General features: G+C 54.8%; 1 protein-coding gene across 1 annotated transcript in view; it reads left to right on the top strand.

Annotated features, from left to right (window-relative positions):
- Nucleotides 1-8538: 8538 nt before the first annotated feature.
- Nucleotides 8539-19355, top strand: part of LOC120393558 (immunoglobulin superfamily member 1-like) — a 52144-nt gene continuing 41327 nt past the window's right edge. The window contains exons 1-2 of the mRNA XM_039518185.1: nt 8539-8646; nt 8944-8979. Of these exons, the coding sequence (XP_039374119.1) occupies nt 8616-8646; nt 8944-8979 (67 nt within the window). The 5' untranslated portion in view covers nt 8539-8615. The remainder of the gene's footprint in view (nt 8647-8943; nt 8980-19355) is intronic.

The following is a 19355-nucleotide window of genomic DNA, read 5'->3' as shown; positions in this document are numbered from 1 at the left end:
GTGGCACCAGCTAGATGAGCTGCCCCAGCGCTGGGCGCATCAGGCTCCCCACAGAGCAGCCCCTGGTGGGTGTCGGGGTCCCATTCGCTGCCCCAGCTGGGCTGGTCTCTGCCTGGGGCTGTCAGTGGGGAGCGGGGACGCTGCGTCTGACCCTGGGGCTGGAATAACGGCCCTTACTGCCCCCCGGTGTCTGTCCCCCTCCTCTCTCTGCAGCGGGGTCCCCCAGCCCCTTTTCTCTCCCCCCTTTCTCCCTAGACCTCCCCCGCCCTGTATTTCTATTGTACAACCCCCTAGATCTTCCTGCTCCCCTGCCCCCCAAATCTCCCCACCCCAGGGGGCGGCTGTGACACCGGAGCCTCCAAATGTCCCCTCGTGGGGGGTTCAGCCGACGACGGTGAGTGAGAAGTTCAGGCAGCGTCGCGAGAACCTGGACGAACGAACGTTGGGGGGGAAAGTCGGGGAGACAGAAAGACGGGATTAGTCCAACCCGAGCAGCCGCCGGACAGACCCCACGGGCCGGGCTGGGGCCTGCCTGGGACACGGGAGAAGGGGGGGAGCAGAAATCTGTGATCCAAAATTGGGGTGTCGGAAACGAGGCCTCATTGGTGGATAAAATATTGCGGGGATGGGCTGTGCCACCCACCACTCCTTGGGGGCCTTAAAGAAAGAGACTCGCTTCACCCTCGTGGCTGCCACCCCCCATCTCCTGAGCCCCCTGAGCCATCCACACCCTGCTCCGCGGAGACATCCTGAGCAGAGTGGCTGGAGAGAGGGACCCTGATGCCATCGCCCCTCCCCTGGCTGAACCCCCAACCCGGGAGGAAACAGGGTCAGACTTTAACAGCAGCCATGGTGACGCTGACTCCAGCCCAGCTCTGCCGGCTCATCTGCGCCCCCAGCACAGCTGCTAGCGTCTCCGGGGCCAGTGGGGAGACACCCAAACCTGGAGGATTTTCCGTCTAGAGTCTCACTCCAGCAAATGGGTCCGGGGCTGGAACAAACCCCTCGTTTCACACGGCGCCTGCCACGGCTCCCCTGGTTCCTGCTCTGCTGTGTCTGTAACAGCCGGTCCCAGGGGTCAAGGGGGGGGGGGGGTTGCCGTGGGGCTGAGCGGGCTACGGGCTCTGGACCTCACCCTGTGTTTAACCCTGTTCAGTGTGGGGCAGGGGCTGGGGCGTGTTCGCACCTTGGGCCATTTATTGCGTGTCCAGGAACACAGCAGGGTGCAGAGTGATTTAGCCGCTGGCTCTTCTGGGCATTTGGGGGAAGTAAGTTGGGGTTGTCAGAAGGGGGGTTGAGGGGGCCGGGATGGGTGACAGGCGTTTGAGGGCAGACAGGCTCCCCCAAGAAGGTCAGAGCTGGCAGGGTAGAATTGTTGGGGTGTCTGAGGGGGAGGGGCAGACGGTGCCCCCCAGGAGGGGGCTGCCATTGCAATCCCTCGGCAGCTTCCTCTCTCACTGCCCCCTCCTGCTCCTGCCCCCTCAGTCCTGCATCCCCCACTTTCTTGCCACTCAGTCTCCTGCCCCCACACACCGCTCTGCCCCACATTCCCTGCCCCATAATGGCCCTCCATGCCTCACCTTCCCCTCCTCTCTTCCTCCTCTCCATCCCTCTAGATACTCCTTCCCCCCCACATTCACAGCCCCCCAGTGCCCTCTCCTGACCCCCCTTTTCTGCTACCGCACTTTGCCACATAGCCCCCCCCCCAGTGGGTCTGAGGTGAGGGGGCAGGATTGTTTCCCACCAAAACCCCTGCTGAGCCAGGCAGGACGGGGAGAGAGAGGGGATGGGGGCACCTGAATGGTCAGGGGACAGGTTCAGCCTGAAACACATGTTGTACTTAAAGTCCTGCACAGGATCTTTTCAGGGGAGATAAGGCAAAGCGCCACATTTACTGGTAATACAGGCATCAATCAACACTGTGTCATATGCATCTGATCTATATTACACGCATACTCACACACACACACAAGCTCCCCGTAACTGCAATTGATTAAAAGGCGGGGAGATCTTATTCTACTAGCGAAAAGACATTTTTCTTCTACCTGACCTATCCTTAGGGGTATAACATTATACTGAGGCTCAATACAAAGTCTCTATATAAGGATTTGATAGAAAGTTCCCATTTCAAAGGACTTGATACGAAGTTGTATGAAAACAGGGGTCACACAGGGATAAACCTCGTATAAGGTTATATGAAGAGGCACAATACAAAGTCGTAGAAAAGTTATGCGAAGATGCTTAATGCAGAGATTTATCTACACACACATGGGGGGGACCCCAAATCCTCCCATCCCCGGTCACTGTCCTGCCCCAGCCTCCCCTCAGTATCAGCCCCCCTTCCCCTCCCCCCACATTTTCCTTCCCTACCTCCCACTGCCCCCACATCCCCTCAGCCTCTCTCCCTGATGGGGACAGGCCAGGTGGAAGATGGGGGCTTTGGGGGAGATGGGCTGATGGGGGGTGAGCATGAGGGGGGAGCAGGCTGGGGGGGTCTTTCCCATGTAGATCCCCACACACAGCAACCGGGGGGGGGCAGGATTGTTGAGGCAGCACCAGCCGGGGGGAGGGATGTGGGGGGAGACAATGACCACCCCCATGACTATGAGGCAGGCTCAAGAGATGGGAGTTGGGGGGCACAGGCTGCAGGTCAGGCTAGGGTCAGAGAAGCCGGGGGGGCGGGGCTCCACCCCGACAGTCTGGCCATCTTAACCAGGGGTCAGCGAGGGGCCGGGCTGCAGGGGCGGCCATGTTAACTGAGGGCAGCCAGGGGTCCCTTCCCTACAAGGGGGCGGTCAGGGGCTGGCATGAGAGGACGGGGGATGGGGGGTCAGAACAGGGGATAGGATGAGAGGCACAACGGAGGGTGAAGGGACAGGGCAGAATTGCGGGGAGAGGGACCTGATGGGGGGATGTGAGAGAACTACAGAATGGGGGGACGGGGACAGCCAGGGACATGAGGGGACATGGGACTGTTACCTCAAGGGGAATAAGGCAATGCTTCAAAAGGAAAACGTAGAAATGGTAGGGGAGAAATAGGAAAGGAAAGCCCCTTTTCTCAGAAGATACAAACTCGACTCCCTCCTATCTCTATCACCAGTGGATTTAGCCTCCCTCTTTGTGTGGTGTAAATCAAATAAAGAGGAGACAAGGTGGTGTGGCACAAACAAAGGTCAGTGTAGTCAGGGTACAGGTACAGAAAAACTGGGAGGAAGAGGGGAAATGCAAACTTAATTAATACAATGAAACAGTGACGGGCTTTGGGAGCTTAAAGCTCAGGCCCATAAACCCTCTGTGAAGACCCGACTGTGGACGGGCCGTCGCTGGGGGGGACGGCCCCGCGCCGGGGCTGAACACGTCCTTATAAAGCTTTTGTGGCGGGAAAAGTGCTGAGGAGATGGAACACTGAGGGCTGGTTTTGGCGGGAAAAACCGGTTTTGACCGGTTTAAGCCTGTCCCCTGATGGTAAACAAGTCCCCTCTCAGAGATGGAGTCCAGGGGTCAATAGTTCATCTGCTCCATATTGGATCTTATTTTAAAGCCAGTGATTTACTTCATAAACACCTTATTGAGCAACTAATTGAACATATTAAACCGTTGATACTTCTTACACCTAACAGGACGGGGGTGGGGTTGGGGGGCACATGAATGGGGGAGGGGATGCAGGCAAAGGGGGCAAAATGGGGGGCTGAGGGGTCCAATGGGTGAACATCAGGGGAGTGAAAGGCAAATCTGCTGGGGAATCTGCCGGGGGGGGAGGGGCAGTTTCTCTTGAGCTTTGTCCCCGTGATCTTGTCCCCTCCCCTTTCTGGGGGGCAGGTCGGCTCCCCCTCCCCCAGTGTCCCTTTTGCAACATCCTGAGGCCGGAGAGGGACCAGGCAGCTGCAGGAGGGGATGTGGTTTGCTGGGCGTTGCAGGGAGCTGGCTTTGCTCTGACCATGGTAGATTTGGGCTGGAGATTACAGAGAAACCATCTGATGGGGAAGAAAGGGGCCGAGCGCATCATGGGCTTCCTGGGGCTGCAGCCCCCGGCCCAGTTCCTCATTCCCCTCGCACTCGGGCCTCAAGCAGCTGCAGCCATTGGGACACGGGCACCCTAGGGGAGAGCTCCGGGCCCTACAAGGAAGCTGGGGGTCATTCGCACTGTTGTGGTTGTTGAGCCTGTGAAGCAGCCCGGCTGCAAGCTCACGGGCAAGTTCCCCAGCTGTGCCAGGGCCCCGAGAACCAGGGGAAATTGGGGATGACGCTGAATGTTGTAACCCGGGCAAGAGAACCAGCCACAGATGCTGAGTTGGTCTGACCCGAAAAGCCCCCTGGCTACAGCCCCAGGACTGTTGACATCACGCTGGGCAAAAACAGAAGCTGGAAGGAGGAGTTAATAGCCCCAAATTGGTGGGAGGGACTTTGGGCCAGCACAGAAAGAACCCCCAGCCAAGAGGCCCTGCAGGCCGGACTCGGAGGGGGATCATAACACAGACGGGGGGGGACGACGCTGGGAAGAAGGTCCTGCCACCTAGCGCCTGAGGGCGTGTGGCTCCCGCCAGAGCAAGTGTCTGAGCTGTGTGTGACGGGGTCCCCAGGGTGAAACCTGGATTGTGGGACCGCTGAGCCCTCCAAAGCCACTATCCTGGGCTGCCTCTGACACTGTGATGCTGATGTCAAGCTATGAACCTCTGAGGCTCTGCACTCACACAGCCAGCCACAGGCAGGGACCCACCCAGCGGTGTTACACGAATGATCTCCCAGCCACTCAGGTACCAGCAATAGGGAGCTCCAGCCAACTACCCCCAGCTCCCCAGCCCTGCACCCCAGACTGATACCATCCTGCAGCTATCAGAAGCCAATCCAGTGTCAGTTCATTAAGTCCCCCTCTCCCTCAGTGTGGCGGGGACACGCACTAGCCTTTGTAAACTGAGCTGAGATTTCCCAGCACTTCAACCAAAACACAGTGTTTTAGGTCAAATATAAAACAGATTTATTAAGTGCAGAAGGAGAGATTTTAAGTGGTTATAAGGAGCAGGTGCAGAGATCAGAGTTGGCGACTTAAGAAAAAAAATATATTCACAGTCTAATTTCTACAAACGAAACAGGATTTGAATCAGGCACTGTCTCCCCCGACAGATGGTACAAGCAGGTTACGGATCCTCAATACACAGACTGGCCTCCATTCCAGCCTGGGACCACCCTTCCCCAGTTCACGTCTTTGTCCTCCAGATGTTCCTCCAGGTGTTGAGTTCTGGGGAAGAGAAGCCCAGGGATTATGTCCCTTCCCCTCATTTGTATCTTCTTCCAGCTTGCTGGAAAGATCTTTGCTGTGACAGGGATCAGGAAGTCCCCATTGGTCCAGCAATCTCCATTCTTTCCTTGATGGGTGTTGATGAGCCATTAACAGTGTCTGGCTGGTCCTTTGTTGCAGTTGAAAGGTTGGCTGTGGGCATCTCCCAACCTCACAACGTATTTCATTAGCACACACAGCAATGCTTCAGAACGTCCCACACAACGACAGCACATACAATGCATCGGGACATGAATGTTCAAGAGATCAAGGCTTTTAAAATGATGCCTCCCAAGGCAACTTTGTACCCAACCAATCATAATTCTATCGTAGTGGTGAATACTGGAGCTCCTCAGTGCTACTTTGAGGTACAGATTGTCACCCTGTGGTATCACCGCGGCGTGACCAGGGCCTTTCCCATGCAGAGGCGGCTGTTTGTGGTGTCCCTGTGCCCACAGGGCGGGTTACTTGTTTACTTTCACCTTCCCCATCTTTTCCTTATTTGTTTATGAGTTGCTATTTAATACATTGTACATGCTCTGAACTCTGTGTAATGATCAGTGGGTCAGGGAAGCAGCCGATGCAAAGAGAGAGCCCTGGAGTGGGGACACCGTCGCCCCTGTCCTAAGTGACCATGACAAGACTGGTGGTCGAGCCCCCAGGGATCTGGGGCCCAGCCTTGACAGGGTTACGAGGACTCTGCCGCACGGGAGGGAGGAAGGGGAGCCCTCGGGGTCAGGCAGGCCTCTGGGTAAAGGGAGTGAGAGCGAGGACTCAGATCCTTTCACTAGCCAATCCCACCGGGGCGGGTATAAACCAGGAAAGTTTCCCACAATAGCAGGACCCTTCCCCCACTTACACTAGGAGCGGGGTCAGTGGCCGCCCTGCCCGTCCATCCGGAGAGTGAAATGAACCGGTTCCTCCTCCCACAGCCCAGCTAGTCTGGACACAAGCGGCTCTGCTCCGGTAACTCCCAAAGGAGCGAGACTTGGAGCCGGGCTGACTCCGGCTGTTGGCCGCGGTCGCTCAGCCCCCGTTTCAATAGACAGGCCGGGTGTGATTCCTTGTCTGGGGGTTTAACCCGAAAGCTTTGCCTGTGAGCGGCTACTGCTGGGGGTTTGCCCAGGAGCCGAGTAGAACCAGGGGCTCGGTTTGAAACGAGTCCCGGCCCCCAGCCTGTGTAACGCTGGCGAGGGAGAGAGTTTCCAACCCCGTGAGGGCTCTGGGCCTGTGAGACCCTCTGCAAAGAGCAGCCGAGACTGGAGTTTGGGGGGACAGGCCGAGGGTGGGGCGGGGGGGATTAGAGGGGAGATGGGCTGAGATCAGGGAGCGAGTGGAGACAGAAGGGTGGTAGGTGTTGGAGGGGAGATGGGAGAGCGCAGTGTGGGGTTGGGGGGGACAGGGATGAGGGGGAGATGGGCGGAGGTTCGTGCAGGGAGCGGGGGTTGAGTGGGGACAGGACAGGGGCAGAGAGGACGGGGATTTGAGGGGAAATGGGATGTCTATATAAACAAGCCTGTGGCACGTCCCTCTCTAGGGGCCTGGCCACATAACCACTGACAGTGTCTCCTCCAGCTCAGGGCAGGGTCTCTGCGGGTGTGAAGAAGAACTTCCTTTTTTTTTGTTTTAAACCTGCTGCCCATTAATTTCATTTGGTGGCCCCTAGTTCTTGTGTTATGGGAACAAGTAAATAACTTTTCCTTATTCACTTTCTCCACATCACTCATGATTTTATAGACCTCTATCATATTCCCCCTTATTCTCCTCTTTTCCAAGCTGAAAAGTCCTAGTCTCTTTAATCTCTCCTCATATAGGACCCGCACCCGTTCCTAACCCCTAATCATTTTAGTTGCCCTCTCTGAACCTTTTCTAGTGCTAGAATATCTTTTTTTGAGATGAGGGGGCCACATCTGTACGCAGTATTCAAGATGTGAGCGTACCATGGATTTATATAAGGGCAATAAGATATTCTCTGTCTTATTCTCTATCCCCTTTTTAATGATTCCTAACATCCTGTTTGCTTTTTTGACCACCTCTGCACACTGCATGGACATCTACAGAGAATTATCCACGATGACGCCAAGATCTTTTTCCTGACTCATTGTAGCTAAATTAGCCCCCATCATATTGTATGTATAGTTGGGGTTATTTTTTCCAATGTGCATTACCTTACATTTATCCACATTAAATTTCATTTGCCATTTTGTTACCCAATCACTTAGTTTTGTGAGATCTTTTTGAAGTTCTTCACAGTCTGCTTTGGTCTTAACTATCTTGAGCAGTTTAGTATCATCTGCAAACTTTGCCACCTCCCTGTTTACCCCTTTCTCCAGATCATTTATGAATAAGTAGAATAGGATTGGTTCTAGGACTGACCCTTGGGGAACACCACTAGTTGCCCCTCTCAATTCTGAGAATTTACCATTTATTCCTTCCCTTTGTCCCGTCTTTTAACCAGTTCTCAATCCATGAAAGGACCTTCCCTCTTATCCCATGACAACTTAATTTATGTAAGAGCCTTTGGTGAGGGACCTTGTCAAAGGCTTTTTGGAAATCTAAGTACACTATGTCCACTGGATCCCCCTTGTCCACATGTTTGTTGATCCCTTCAAATAACTCCAATAGATTAGTAAAACACAATTTCCCTTTACAGAAACCATGTTGACTTTTGCCCAACAATTTATGTTCTTCTATGTGTCTGACAATTTTATTCTTTACTATTGTTTCAACTAATTTGCCCGGTACTGACGTAAGACTTACTGGTCTGTAATTGCCGGGATTAATCCTGGGGTTCCCTCCAGTTCCCCAGCCAGCTCCAAACTGAAACCCCGTCCAGCTGTCTCACACCCCCTCCTCCTGGTTCCTCCTCCAGCCTTTGTCCAGTTTCCCAGGCAGAAGGTGTCACCTGGCCCCAACCCCCCATCCTGGGCTCTCATATTATGTGCTCAGGTATCTTCCCTCAAGGAAAGTCTCCCATTGCACACAGAGTCCCAGTAAAACTCCCCTGCAACATTCCCAGGTCAATACTCCCCACTCCCTGCTGCATCGCAGTGACCTTTCCCGAGTCCCCACAGAGACATAGAGAAGCTGGGAGCTGCCTGATGCGTGGCCAGGCTGAGGGGCCCAGGGTTTCCTGGGTTTTGCTGGGACCTCTGCTTGCTTTGGCTGTTCTAGATTTCGCCTGCAGATTAGAGACAATATGTGATGGACACAGGAAGAGATGACACATCGTCGACTTCCTGTAACTGGAGCCACCAGCTGAGTTCCTCATTTGGGGCTTGGTTGAGTTGAGCTTTGGGGTGTTGGTGGCAGCGCTGAGGGGCCCCTCGCTGCCCTCATCATGGCATCTGCTCTCACCGTCCTCCTCCTAGGTGAGTATTGAATAAAGCCAGGGCGTGTGCCCATGGTGGGGGGTGGGATCTGAGACCAGGGCGTGTGCCCATGGGGGGTCAGATCTGAGACCAGGGCGTGTGCCCATGGTGGGGGGTGGGATCTGAGACCAGGGGCGTGTGCCCATGGGGGGCGGGGATCTGAGACCAGGGCATGTGTCCATGCAGGGAAACTGACACCAGGGCATGTGCCCATGGTTTGGGAGTGGGGGTCTGAGACTAGGGTGTAGGATCCAGTTGCCCTGGGATCTGGTTATTAACAAGCCGTCTCCTCTCCAGGCTGCTGGCTGGCCGGGCACAGCGGGGTGTGGGGACGTGAGTATCAGTTTGTGGGGAGGACAATAACATCAAGGACGGGGGAGGGGATGCATGGGGTGGAGAAAAGAGGAACTGATCCCTGAACCTTCCCCCACACTCAACCCAAACTCCCCTGTGAGCTCAGACCCGGCCTGGCCCTGCTAGGGAATAACTAGGAGCCGAATCAGGCATGTGGGGTCTGATGAAGCAGACGGGAACTGTCCCCTCGTTCAATGTCCTCTCCCACTCCCCAGCCCCGGCTGTGAGGATTGGGGTTGGGGGCGGCATGTGGATTTATTTCTGTCATGGACTCACAGATCGTGCCCATTCTTGGCCCCGTGCGGTCCGTGGGGGGTGCCCCTTTCAGAGCGACAGCCCTTCTCGGGGGTCCACTCTCTCTCTTGGGGTCAGGCCCCTCGACCTCCCGGAGCTGCACCTCTCTGAGCCTTAGTGCTCCTGTCTCTCAGCCCACGCGCTCTGGATCCCCCGGGCCTCCTCACCCCCGAAGGGGATAATGCCACCCTGCTTTCTAGCCGGGAGCGACTCTCAGCCAGCATAAAACTGGAGGGTTTATTGAGAGTTGAGCACAGCACAGGAAACTCTCAGGGCCTCAGGCCTGGCCTCCCTCAGCCCAGCACATCCCAGTCTCCCCTGCAGCCAGGTGGGCTCTGCCTGTCCCCCCTCTCCAGCCCAGAGCCCCCCTGCTTCCCAGCTGGGCATCTGATATCACCAGCCCCAGGCCTCCTCTGTCCATTGTCTTCTCTCCAGGTAAACAGGGTCGTAAACAGGAAGGCCTGGGTCTCCTCTCCTCTCAGCCCTCCTCTGGCCCCTCTGGCTGGAACCGGCTGGTCAGGTCACTGGGGTCCTCTCTCTGCAGCCCATTGTCCTCCCACTGGCCAGAACCAGCTGTGACTCCTAAGCCGGGTCTCTGGGTCACCAGGTCACCAGTCACTGGGGTCTCCATCCTCCAGGCCATCGGCCGGGGTCTCGAGTCTCTCTCCGGTCCTCTGTAACAACAAACTCCCTCTCCCCTCACCTCCTTAAACCAGTAACACCCAAGGACACTGAGTCCCACCCCCTGTCCATGCAACCCACTGGAAACCACAGAAAACCCCAAGAAAACCCCCCACTCTAGATCCCCTCTGGGAACCGAAACATTCACGGTTAGTGCAGCCATGGGGGAAAACCCCCCAGATCCTCCCCTGCCCCCAGATCCACCCCCAACAGCTCCGTCCCCTGCACTCACAGCTTCCCCACCAAGGCCTGGGGAACGGTGGGTCTTGTGAGTTTCCTGCCAGTCACAGACTCTATTTCCAACCGTGGGACGGGGGGCAGAGCTGCATTGGGCCCATGGCTCAGGCTCCCTGGCTGGCCTCAGGCCGGGGGTGGTGGTAGCAGTTGATCTCGTATGCAGCCGGGCCCTAAGCTATGTCTGGGTGAACCCCCTGCCCCCAAGCCCCACGGGCAGGCAGTGCCAACCCTGGTAGGGGACAGACTCCTAGAGAGGCCGAATGACAGATGGACTGAATTGGGACGGTGGGGCCGCGGTAGGGGGGGAGCGGGGTGCACCGATGGGACGCTCAGAGCCAGGCTTTGCCCTGATCCCTAGGCCCAGCAGAGGGGACTCCTGGCCAGGGAGCGGGGATGGAGTCACTTGGGGGTTCTCCAGCCAGGAGGGAGAAGCAGCCCCTGGAGATTTGGGGCAGAGGAAGTCCGGGGGCTGGGGCTGCTCTGGCCTAGCACAGGGCTGTGGTCACCCGGGCCGGAAAACGTAGCTGGAGCTGCTCAGCATCGCACGGCTGGAACTGGAGTCAGTTGGCTGACTGGGGCTGACCAGGGAGTGGGGCTGACCGGGGGCACTCTGGCGACAGGGGTGGGAGGCTGTCGTGGGGTGCTGGCTAGCTGAGGTTTCTTCGGCCGGGGGAGGGGGTGGCGAGGGGCACTCGGGGCTCCTGCCACTAGAAACGGGGCTTTGTGCAGTGTGTGTGGGCGGGGGGGGGGGGGGCTGCAGGGCCAGCGTCCTGGAAAGGGGGGTCCACCCACCACCCATGGGGGACGGCGTCACTGGGGGGAGCAGCATCCAAGGGAGATTGAGGGAGGGGGGATCCCTGTCCCCAGGGGAGCTGCAGCGCAGGGGGCCTGTCCCAGGGGGACACTCCCCATCTCAGGGGACACCCAGAGAGCTAGGGGCCCAGGGGCTGCTCAGCCGGCCCCTCCCCACTCCCCTGGAAACCCAGTACTCAGTTGGGAGCTGTTCTGGGGAGGGGCCGGTACCTGGGTTGTCATGTCGGCCCCTCCCCGCCCGGGGTCTGCGCAGGGCCGCCCAGAGGATTCCGGGGGTCCGGGGTCTTCAGCGGCGGGGGGCCCTTCCGTTCCTGGACCTGCCACCGAAGTGCCCTGAAGACCCGCGGCGGGGGCCCCCCTGCCGCCGAATTACCGCCGAAGTGGGACCCACCGCCAAAGCGCAGCCCGGTCTTCGGCGGTAATTCGGCGGGGGGGGGGCCCTTCCATTCCGGGACCCGCTGCCAAAGTGCCCCGAAGACCCGCGGCGGGTTCCGGAACGGAAGGGCCCCCCGCCGCTGAATTACCGCCGAAGACCGGGCTGAACTTCGGCAGTGGGTCCCGCTCCGTCTTCGGCGGTAATTCGCCAGCGGGGGGGTCCTTCCGCCCCGGAGCGGAAGGACCCCCCGCCGGCAAAGACTGGGAGCGGCAGAAGCTCCTGCGCCCAGCCGCACAAGAGTTTGCCGGGCACCCCGGAGCGAGTGAGGGACCCCGCTCCAGGGGCCCCGAAAAACTCTGGTGGGGGACCCCGGGGGGCTCGGGGCCTGGGGCAAATTGCCCCTCTTGCCCCCCCCCTGGGCGGCCCTGGGTCTGCGTCTCATGGCCTGTCTGCTTCCCACTGCAGAGCCCAGCTACCCCAAACCCACCATCTCTGGGATCCCCAGCGAGGGGGTTTCCTTGGGGGGATCCGTGGCCATCTGGTGTAAGGGGCAGCACCAGGCCGTGAAGTTCGTGCTGTATAAAGATGGACGCCATCTCCAAAGTGTGGATGCGAACTCACAGGCTCTGTTTCTCATCAACATCGTGAGCCGGGAGCAAGGCGGGAAATACAGCTGCTCCTATCGCAGCAAATTGGAGCCGTTCACGATGTCGTACCCCAGCGACCGCGTGGAGCTGGTGGTGAGAGGTGAGAGGTCCGGCTCGGCGTCCCCGTTCCCAGCCCCACCCCCAGCCAGACCCTCATGGGGACTCGGTTCCAATGGGACACTCAGAGCCAGGTTGTTCCCTAAGCCCTGACCCCGCAGAGGGGAAGCCCGGCTGGGGAGTGGGGACGGAGTCACTGGGGGGTTCCCCAGCCAGGGGGGAGCAGCAGCCCTGGAGGCTACTTTAACGCTGTCCCCAGTTCGTATGAACCGTGAGTTGCTATTTAATCCCGTGATCCCAACTCCTCTGTTCTCCAGCGCCCGCCCCAGGCAGTGCCCCGGCCGGGGCTGAATGAGGCAGGGGCTGCAGGAGAATCAGTGGTTTGGTGGACACGGCGCTGGGCTGGGACCCAGGAGTTCTGGCCCAGCTCCTGGAGCAGCCACAGACTCTGTGTGATGGGAGCACGTCTTGGTTTCCAAAAGTGTCCTTCATGGTGGGGGGCCTCAATGTTCAGGGATCTCAGGCTGAACACCCACAAACCGAGACGCCCATAGTTAGTGGAGACCTCTGCAAACCCTGGCCTCAATAGCGCTGGATCCCTTGTGCTGGGGGAGCATGTAGGTCCCCCGCCATGATCAGGGCCCCATTGTGCCAGGCGCTGCATAAACACAGAGTGAAGAGAGAGTCCCTGCCCCTGGGAGCTCAGTGAGGAAAGTGAATCTGTCTGTGCCTCAGTTTCCTGCTCTGTAGAATGGGAGGCTGACTCCCTTCTTGTGTGCAGCTCAGGGCCTGTGGTGCTGGGTGGTGCAGGGCACCAGAGACCAGCCTGTGAGTCACTCTGTGCTCGGGGGGCTGGAAGCAGTGAATGAGGGAGGGGCCATACATGGGCATATGAGGGTCCCAAGCACTAGGGAGCCGTGGCTCCATGTCTGTGGGGCTGGGAGCCCAGCTCGCAGGGTTGTTATTCTAGATGGGGGTGTTGCGTCTCGGTGCCTCTCAAGCGGGCATGAACAAAGCTCTTCAGTCAGTATGATTGGCAGCTAAGTCCTTTATTTCTCTCCAGCATATTTCATTTATACAATTAATACAGGCAATCAAGCAATTACTAATTGGTTAATAAGGTACAGACAAGCACAGCTATAACTTCATTGGCTATTTAACATCCTGGCCAACCCTTTAATTTATTATCCTGTTATTGCCTCCCAGCAGATAAGAACGAGCCTCATCCTTGAGACTTGCATGTCAGTTTCCCACACTCTTATGCAAAACAATCCGACACTTCCCCCCTTTTCTCATAATAAAAAAAAAGGAAGGCACAGCAAAACATTTTCAACTTATAGCATCACATTACTACAATCTATTACACAACAAAACTAAAAGCAAATCTAAACACCAGCTGCCTAACTAAACCGTAACAATATCTTCCGCAATGCCCTATTTTTACCTATACATCCCTCCTCCAGGTAACGCAAGTGGCCCAAGGGGCCAGGAGGGTTCTGCCAATATGCAAACACCCACAAAGCAGGTTTCCAATAAGGGCTTTCACTGCAGCAACATGGGGCAGCAGGCAGAAGGCCGTTGTATTTATGGCACTCTGCGCCAAAATCAGCCAAGGCCGGACCCACTTCGCCGGAATCCACCTTGCTTACTGTCTTCCCATTTCCCATGCGCCGTATCTGATCCAATTAGGCCACCTGGCCTTTGCCTCGCTCTGGCAGTTCCCTACTTTCTCATAACAACATTATCTCATCCCTCTATTCTCGTAACCACGCAGCTGTGATTTTCCACCAAGGCAGCATAGGGAAATTCTCCCCTCTATTCCAAAAACACATAAAAAAATTAACAATAACCCATTAAGCAAAACAAAACTAAAAACCAAATAATACTTCCTCAATCTATAAGGCTTATCCATAACCATGCAATTCATAACATACAACACCAACAACATCAAACAAAGCAAACATAAATACACAACAAATAAATGGTGTAAATTCTACAGGATTCCCCCCTTCTCTATAGCACACCAACTTGTGGCAAACTTCTATTACCAAATCATCCCTCAGATGTCAGGTGATTAAACTGACACTGAGGGAGGGGGGGTCCTAAAAAAACACAACATAAACCACATAAAACGCAAAAGACAATTCTGGCCAGAAAAACAAACAAATAAACACCACAAAACAAAACATAAGACACATAACATAAATTTAACTCCATAAATAAATGCATGGTACATAAAAATGCTATACAGCTAACACCAATTTTCTTAATATCTAAAAAACAAAACAAAACTACCCCTACTGGGCAAGCAATCATCACATACAATATACAAATACCCTTAATACCATCAGGCAAAAAAAGAAAAATTACATCATCAATTAAATCATTTACAGTAATACAATTGCATCCTAACTTACTTCTGAATTCAAAGCTATTCACAGCTTAAGGGTTCTTACTATTAACTTCTACTTTTAAACACAAAAAAAAATCACCACTTATATGCCCGTAGCCTAATACAATTACAATTACATAGCACAATATACAAGCTTCAACTAATGCAACAAAATTATTTATAACCAAACAATTGCAAACTAATTTCTTTGCCTAAATTTATTTACAAACATTTCAAAAACACCAAAAACTTTTCTCTTTAGCATCTTTACAAAATTCAACTGCTATTCCCTCCAGCAGCCACAGAGTTAACTTTGTACTCTGCCTAACATTACTCGCTAGTAGTTAATTACCTTTTCTATCAACTACACCCTCAAGGTTATCAACCAGTATTCCAAGCTTGTTGTCTGTTGCCCGCCGCCTGGGCCCGATCCTTTTTTCCTCTTCAAGTTCTCTATCTATTGCGTGCCTGCCTGGGCCCGATCCAAAGCACTTTACATAAAGGTATTTTGGGTCACATAAATTCAAAGCCATTCTCCCAAATTACCTAAATTTATGCCTAAATAACACACAACTCCCCCCTTGAGAATACTCAACAAACCCTTTGGCTGAGTTTTCTCAAACTTGAAAAACAAAAAACAATTAAACTCTAAAAAGCTGGGGCAATTAATTCCACCATCATCCTCCCCATGAACCCGGCAGGGTTCGGTATGTAAAAGCCCTCACCCCCCAACTCAACTGGTTTACATGCTGGGGAGGGGCACTGCAAATACTCACACTTCCAACCAAACAGTGTCCAAATATATCTCTACAACCCCAAATCAAATGGTACTCCTAATATATCTGTAAGGGCAGTGGGCTATCCTGGTGCTCAAAATCACTCCGAATGGCCATCAGCTGGCCATTCAAAACTTCAAACATACTAGCTCCCACGGCAATGCTTTCTCAGCCTCAATAAAAGAAGGACATATCATTTACAATCCAATTAGGAAGGGCTACCATAATGGGGGGGGCAATACATGCTAAAAAAAATATATATATCCAAAACACAGGGCGCAGCCTGTAAAATAAATCCCAAAATCCAATTAACATCACATTTCTCAGCAGAAGTCCCAAATTTCTTCCTGCCAGTGTATAATTCTTTGCTTCTTCACCAGGGTCAGTTCTCAATGTCTTTTTAGTCAAAAATTTCTGGACTTTGGCAATATCAACAACGTGAATGTTTTTTCTTCTTTTCCACCACCGTCGTGGATCAGCTTCTACGGGGGAAATAATCAGGACGTGGGGGCTGCAGCGGACAAGGGAGAAATTAGCCAGCACGTTACCTTGTCCTTTTTTGCTGCTGTTTAAAAGCACAATGAAACTAAAAAAAAATTAGACCAATCATCAGTAGGAAAATTCTCCTGATGTGAAGGGGTCTTTTGCAATAAAAATCATGGGTCCAGTCAGTCTCCTGGTTGCAAAAATGGCAGGGCTGCTAGAATCTTTGGGCAGCTCTTCCATACCTGTGAAAGGAGACAGCTAACACATTCCATTAGTGCCTGGCAGGATTTTGCAGCTTTCATTAGCTTTTTGGGCGGTTTTTCAGCTCTCATTAGTGTGAGCTGTGAGCAATATGTCCTTGACCGGGGCCAAAAGAAAAAAAAATGAGCTGTCTTCGATTAACTCATGCTGTTCTTTTACTTTCCCTGCTTGGCTTCTTTTAAACTGTAAATCCTGTGTCAGAACACCCAATTGTTGCTGTTCATACCGGAGAAGCACAACGGTTTTCCCGGCACTGTCCCAGGCTCAGACCAGCCAGCGTGGGACGCCTTCTCCGGGCTCCTGCCAAAACAACTTACTTGCTTGTAGGTCCAAACGACCTCCGGGGCCACGGCACGAGCCTCTACCTGCGCCGTGCACTCCAACGTCTTCCCGTCCAGGGCTCGCTTCCAGCGGAGCACCTCCTCGTCCTGTGCCCGAAGGCCGGTCAGGAGGAGCCTCCCCAACTCCCCCTCTCTTCTTAATGAGTAAATCAGTGCAGCAGGGGAAATTCTTTCCCCCTGTCGGTTCATAATGTGCAATAAAGGCTTCTGTATTTTCTTCCTTGTTTTACTCCATACTTGACTCAGGGAGAAAGCTTCCTTATCGCCCTGAGTCACCGACTCCCAAAGCTCGGAGCGTAGCCGCTCCCAAACAGTTTTATCAAAGACTGTATTTGGTTTAACGAAAAGTCCCCTTCTGTGTCCCCACCGCAGCGGGCGGGATAACATATCAGAGGGGAGCCTTTCTCCCTGCCGCTTCATAATGTGCAATAAAGGCTTCTGTGTTATCTTTTCTTCCGCTGATGCAGCGGTTCCCATATTAGCCGCTCACCTCTGAGCTCAGATGCGCCTCTCCTTTGGACGCCCGGGGGCCGGCCCTTCTCCAGCACTCCCCGCGGCTCTTCCGCCTGGAACAGGCCACCGAGACTAGGCCACCGACACTTTCAGCATTCGATACGAATCACGTCGGATAGGCACTCCCCGCCTCTGGGCTCAGGCTCCTGGCCGTTCGCCTCTGGGCTCAGGCTCCCGACACTATCATGATTCAATACGAATCACGTCGGGGTCACCATTTGTTGCGTCTCGGTGCCTCTCAAGCGGGCATGAACAAAGCTCTTCAGTCAGTATGATTGGCAGCTAAGTCCTTTATTTCTCTCCAGCATATTTCATTTATACAATTAATACAGGCAATCAAGCAATTGCTAATTGGTTAATAAGGTACAGACAAGCACAGCTATAACTTCATTGGCTATTTAACATCCTGGCCAACCCTTTAATTTATTATCCTGTTATTGCCTCCCAGCAGATAAGAACGAGCCTCATCCTTGAGACTTGCATGTCAGTTTCCCACACTCTTATGCAAAACAATCCGACATGGGGGAAACTCTGGGATCTGGGAGAGAATCTCTGCCTGGGGGCCCCTGGATCTGCCCGTGGCTGGGGCCAGCTGGCGAGGCTGGGGCTGGGTGGGTGCCCGGGTCTGGCTCTCACAGCCTGTCTCCTGTGCACAGATCCCAGCTTACCCAGACCCTCCATCTCTCTGAGCCCCGCCGGGGTCACCGCCCCAGGGGCAGACGTCACCATCCGGTGTGAGGGGCAGCACCGGGACGTGAGGTTCTTCCTGCACAAGGCTGGAGACCTGAACCCACAGCAACACATGGACCCTGCTGGGGACGGGGCCGAGTTCCGCATCCCCAGCGTGGGCCGGCAGCATGGAGGGAGCTACAGCTGCAGCTACCGGCACCCATCAGAGCCCTTCGTCTCCTCGCAGCCCAGCGACACCATGCAGCTGGTGGTAGCAGGTGAGGGGTCCGGCTCCACGTCCCGGCTCCCAGCCAGACCCTCGTGGGGGGCTCCATGCTGCTAGGACGCTCAGAGCCAGGCTGTGCCCTAAGCCCTGGGCCCAGCAGAGGGGACGCCCGGCCGGGGAGCGGGGACAACATGGATGGCGAGTATAATAGTCCAGAGAAAGCTCTGCCTTCCCTGGCTGGAGCCGCTGCCGAGGGACGCTGGGCTGTGGTTGGCCAACTGACCGGGGCCTGGGGCTGTCCTGTTTCTAGTGTATCCAGGCTCATCAGCTGGAGGGGGGCGGGCTCCCCCTGGCAGAGCATGGGGGACAGGGACTCTTTCCTGGGCCCCTCCATCCCGGCTGTCCTGTAGGGCTGAGGGGCAGGGCTGATACATGCATAGGCGGCAGGTTTGTATAATTTTTGGTGGGGCCCAAAATGGTGGTGCCCCCCCGCTCCCGCCCTGTAAGCCGATATAAAATGAAGCTACAACGCGTCAGTGCCACAAGATTACAAGGGTCAATTAAAAGTGGAAAGTCAGAAGCAGCACTTGCCTACTTCAATATACAGTATTATATTTTGTTGCATCTGTTGTGATGAAGTGGGAATGTTCTTAATATTTTCTCTGAATACTGTGTGGGTGCCTCAGTTTCCCCTGCAAGATGCCAACTGAAGGTGTTGGGGACAAAGAGATCAGGTGGCCTCCTTGTCCAGAAGAGACACAGAGGCCAGAGGAGGGAGTGTCAGTTTGGAGCTGGCTGGGGAAATTGGGAGAGACCCAGAACTTGGTTCTGGGCTCCCCACCCCCCAAGATGGACCTGACAGAGGGGTTCTGTTTTCTGTACCAACAAGCTCTGTTTAAACTGTGTTCCCGTCATCTAATAAACCTTCTGTTTTACTGTCTGGCTGAGAGTCACATCTGACTGCAGAGTTGGGGTGCAGCGACCTCTGGTTGCCCCAGGACCAGCCTGGGCAGACTCACTTTGGAAAGTGCATGACGTGGAAGGGCATGCTGAATGCTCCGAGGTCAGACCCAGGAAGGTGTAAGCTTCTTGCCCTGGAGACAGTATGCTCCAAGAGAGGAGGCTCCCCCAGAGTCCTGACTGGCTTTGTATGGAGATGTTCCAAAGCATCCCAGCATCCCCTTCCACACCGTGCACTTCCCAGAAGTCCGCACAGGCACTGACACTCCCTCCTCCGGCCTTTGTCTCTTTTCCAGGCATTAGGAGGCCACCTGATCTCTCTGTTCTCCAACACCTTCAGTTGGCACCTTGCAGGGGAAACTGATTTGGGAGAAATGAAGTAAAAGCTGCCCAAACCGAGCTTGAGCACTCCTGAATTTTGAGGTGTTCAAATCTGGAAGGCAGGTGCTGGGGGTGGGAGAGGGCTGTGGGCTCCATGGGGGAGCATGGCAGCAAGTGTCTGGAGCTGCACGGAGCCAGACACGCTGGTCTGAGTGACACAGTAAGCAGTTTGGGGGTTGGAGAAGAGGTAGGGAGTTCCGGGGGGCAGTCAAGGGACAAGGAGCAGGGGGAGTTGGATGGGGCAG

This window comes from Mauremys reevesii, unplaced genomic scaffold, assembly GCF_016161935.1.
Source record: "Mauremys reevesii isolate NIE-2019 unplaced genomic scaffold, ASM1616193v1 Contig23, whole genome shotgun sequence".
Lineage (NCBI taxonomy): Eukaryota > Metazoa > Chordata > Testudines > Geoemydidae > Mauremys > Mauremys reevesii.
Note: the sequence above shows the minus strand (reverse complement) of the source record. Positions and strands in the feature narration are given on the sequence as shown.